The following is a 4,325-nucleotide window of genomic DNA, read 5'->3' on the forward strand; positions in this document are numbered from 1 at the left end:
AGTCTTGTAGAAATCTGAAGCCCGGATAAGCGCTGGGGGGCTTTTGGGAAACAGACCTTAGTCCAGGTGGCTTGGCACCTACCTTTAGGTTCGAATAGAAGCACCACGTGACTGCCACGTGACTCCAGACACACTAGCCGGAATCCTAGGCACATGTGCATCAGTGGCCTCCCGCCCTGCTTGCACAGTAACCTTCCTGCCCTGAGAGGATCCATCACCAGACTGGAGTGACTCTCCAAGAAGAGACAGCAACATCTGATATCTACCCCAGAGCTTTGGGCTCAGTCCTGCACATTTCCTCCCCACCCTCAAGGACTTCTTTGGAAGTCTTGGGTCCTTTCTGATCCCTCTAGATGGCTATACTTGGCTGTTTTCTTTCCATGTTTCTCTGTCTCTGATCTTGCCCCAGCTTCTCCTGAGACCCAGACCTAGGGGTCCCATGGTGTTCTGAACACCTCCCCACTGACATTCCCTGGGACCCTCACATCCATGGGTTTCCACACTGACCTCAGTATCTCCCCAAACGTGCTCTTCCTGCCGTGTCTTTGGCCCGGAGTTGACCCTATGTCTCTCTCTCCAAGCCAGAGGCCTGGGCCTCACCCTGGACATTTAGCGTCCATCAGTCTCCTACCCTTCCCACTAGCCCCCTCCGCTCTCCCCACGGCCCTGTCGAGCTTCAGCCCTCCTGCTTCCCTGACAGCTTCTCCCGGGCTCCCAACCTCAGCTTCCCTCATCTGGCCTGGCACCCTCCGCATGGCAGCCACAGGGGTTCTGTCCCTCACCTGCTTAAAACCCTCCCTGCCTCCTCAATACCTGTTGGACAGAGTCCAAACCTTGAGGTCTGGCATCTAAGACCACATCGTCTGGTCCTGGTCACCCCTCCTGCCTTGTCTCCACACTCCTCAATCTGTTCCATACTCCTCTCTATTTGAACATACCCATGCCTTTGAATGCTCTTCTCAATATTCACCTGGTTACTCATATGAATTTCTTTTCAATGAAGCCCTCTTGAGCCAAGTCTGGGTCAGGCATCTTCTCCTGCCTCCCACAGCCCCCAAGGCCTCCCCCAATAACCCCAGCTATACTGCTTGGGCTTCCAGCATCACAGACCTGAACACTCTTGGCTGTCACTGTGTGAAGGTGTCACTTTCTGTCGCTCTGTCACCCCCCTCACTTGCCCATGAAATGGGGCCTAGAGTTGTCTTCATCAGGTTGTGTCCCCAGCATTGTTCACCTCCAGGCTAGCCCAGAAGGGGCCTCAGATAAACGCTTGTTAAATGAGGGCAAGGCTTGGCTCTTCCTTCTGCCTCTCCCTGCATGTGTGGCCCTGTTCTGGCCTCAGTGCCTCAGTGTCTGCTCTTCATCTGTGAAATGGGCACCTAGTGAGGTGAATCACGTTCCTACATCAGCCACTGACCGGATGAGTCGAGCTGATGCCAGGCCCTTCCCAGCACAGGGTACCTCAGGGTTAGGAGTACGCTGCATTAGTCTGCTCAACGTCCCTGCTATGCTATCTGAAGATGCCTCTTTAGCAGTGGAGCCCCTCAATCTGAGTCCAGAGGGGCCCTTCCCTGAGGAGTGGCTTCAGTGGAGGACAGCAGCCTGGGCAGTGGCTCAGGACCTTTATTGACCACATGACCCCACAGATGCTGACCGGTGTCTCTCAGGCCCTCCCCAGCAGCCTCCGCCGCAGCTCTTTGCGGAGCAGCTCTTGTTCCCTGCGGGCACCCTGCAGCACGCTCTGGTTCTCCTGGGCCCTCCGAATCAGGTAGGGGATCACCTCCTCCAGGGAGCCATAAGGGATGGACTTGTACACAGCATAGCCGGCTTGCCCTGCGGGGAGAGAGTGGGAAGCGTGTGGCCCAGGGCTTGTGGAGAGGCTCCCCTCTAGGCCCCTTCTGGAGCAGACTTCTATTTCTGAGAACATGACAGATAGGTGAGTTGGATAAACTTTCCCACTAAAAAACCAAAATCTTAGAGCAGATTAAAAAAATAATAATAATACTAAAAATGATGCCAAAAAATAAGGACTTATTAATCCAATAATTAAGAGAAAAGCTAACCTTTCTCTTAATAAGGGTTAATAAGAAGTCAGTTTTTGTCCAGGGAATGGCCTTGGAGAGAAAAATCCATTACGAGAGATGTAACCATGGGTTAGCCCCTTCAGAGTTGCAACACAAGTTTGCATCCCTGGGATGTCTCAAGAAATCTCAAGCTGTGAACTTAGGGTAAAATGGTTTTGTACTCCTTAGTACCTGGCAGAGGAAAACATAAATCCTTTTGTCTCAGGATTTGGGAAGCAGCACAGTAAAGATAACAAGGCACACAGGACACAGACACCATGACTGAGTACCAGAAAAGCAACAGACAGCAGATAGAGAGACACATCTCTGCAAGGTCTTTCAGCTACTGCAATAGCAGAGCTATCTGGAAGCATGTGGAGGCTGGGCCAGCTGCAGGTTCTGGATGGGAGCCTGGCCAGACATTGGTTGGGAATAGGAGTAGAGATCTAATTGGGAGGGAATGAGGGCTGGGGAGGGGAACCGACAATTCACGTACCCAGTGCCAGGGAGACATGGTCACACATCCCCAGAAGTTGTCCAAAACAGACAGGCCCATCCAGAGGAATGCCCAGCTCACACATTCTACAAAAAAGGGACACCCCTTTAATCCAGATGGGGGATGGATCCAGAACTGAAAGTGAGCTATTATACACCTATATGATTTCCAGTTATTAAAATAGTAAAATACTAATGAACTTGATGGTAATAACTTGAGCTCTCTGGGAGCTACCCAGGAGATCTTAGCCCTTCTCCGGGATCCTAGCACCTCCCCATGCTCCAGCAAATAAGGATGATGCTTTGTTCAGCCAGAGGCCTACAGGACTCTACTCCAGTGCCTAGCCACAGTGATTCCTGGGTGTGGCATCAATACTCAACACTCAAATATTTTGCGTATTTCCTTGGAACCCCTCCTAAACCTAATGGCCCCATACCATTCCTTCCCTTGTGGCAGGTCCACCACCCTCTGCCTGGCATGTGAGCAAAGGAGAAGGAGGAGGCTTCTTTAGATATCTGGCTCCCTTCCTTTGCCTCATACCGCTTGGTTGCCTGGTGAGCAGATTCCTCATTGTGGGAAGCCACCATTAGGTGGCACATGGGGCCACGGCGGGACACCTGGGTCAACATCAGCTCCAGACAGCGGCTGTAACTGAAGAGATATGCTGGATTCAGCTCAGGTAGTGATGAGGGTCAGGGCCCACGGGATTGGGGACTTCTGTCCTTGGGAAGGTGGGTGCTGTTAGGGGTAGGGTCTCTGGAGTTAGGAAGTATCCCCACTCCTCCTCCACCAGCTGTGTGACACTGAACACATTGCATCCCTTCTTTGAGCCATTTTCTTCTTTTATAAAAATGTGAGTTCACCTAACACTACTGCTGTGACAGTGGAGTGAGATGAAAGTGACACAAAGGTAGTTTCACAGTAAAGGGTCACAGTCACACACAGAAGACACTGTGTGCCCAAGGTTATTCTCTACATGACCTTGGTTATAGAACAAGATTAGAAACAAGTGTTCATTAGTGGAGAACTGGCTAGCTGAACTTTCGTAGAGAATAGCGGAGTACCATGTAGCTGTCAAAAAGAAAACATTCTGAACCTGATAAAGAAAAGTAAAAAGACTGGTGAACACTTTCTGAGCTTGCTGTAGGCCAGATGCCACCCTATGTACTTCACGGACTATGCTGGGTATTCTCTGTTGCCTCCTAGATATGTTCTCTGCCCTTTAGGACTTAAGTCCAGGAAGGCATCGGGGAGATCAGAATGTGGGGGGAGAAAGAGCTCAAGGTATTTCACCGCTTAGCCCCCTCCTTCACTCACATGACTGCGTGTTGTGTATGGCCACAACTCTTGCCAGGTGGCCCCTCTTCCTCAGCTACAGTGTAGGGGCCAAACAGTTTCCTGCTCTTGTGTGTTTGGGGTGCTTCACCATTCTTTGTGAGTTCCCTTAACCTTGCTCACGCTTCTATAAATAGTCCTTTCACTAAACTCCCTCTAGATAAACTCCTTTGCATGGAATTCTGTTTCCTCTGGGATCCTGCCTGACACATATACATTTGCTCGTCCAATCCTCGAATCAACTCCGTGAAGTAGTAGTATTATCATCCCTGTGGTAGTTATATTTGTGTGTCAACTTGGCTGGGCCTGGTTGAGTGGTTGGGCAGCTGGTGGTAGTTATTCCCCATGATGAGACTGGCAATCAGCTCCGTGGTGGGATCTGCCACAAGCAGCTGAGTAGCTGCCTTTGGGATGTGGTCTGCTTCCTGTAC

The 4,325-nt window shown here is 50.9% G+C and overlaps 1 protein-coding gene across 1 annotated transcript in view; it reads right to left on the reverse strand.

The window, feature by feature from the left end:
• Positions 1 to 1,663: 1,663 nt before the first annotated feature.
• Positions 1,664 to 4,325, reverse strand: part of PRODH2 (proline dehydrogenase 2) — a 12,889-nt gene continuing 10,227 nt past the window's right edge. Inside the window, exons 6-8 of the mRNA XM_007954889.1 lie at positions 3,100 to 3,223; positions 2,560 to 2,645; positions 1,664 to 1,833 (exon numbers count right to left, since the gene is read on the reverse strand). Of these exons, the coding sequence (XP_007953080.1) occupies positions 1,664 to 1,833; positions 2,560 to 2,645; positions 3,100 to 3,223 (380 nt within the window). The remainder of the gene's footprint in view (positions 1,834 to 2,559; positions 2,646 to 3,099; positions 3,224 to 4,325) is intronic.

The sequence above is a fragment of the Orycteropus afer genome, unplaced genomic scaffold (assembly GCF_000298275.1).
Source record: "Orycteropus afer afer isolate SDZICR_OR568_19922 unplaced genomic scaffold, OryAfe1.0 scaffold00476, whole genome shotgun sequence".
Lineage (NCBI taxonomy): Eukaryota > Metazoa > Chordata > Mammalia > Tubulidentata > Orycteropodidae > Orycteropus > Orycteropus afer.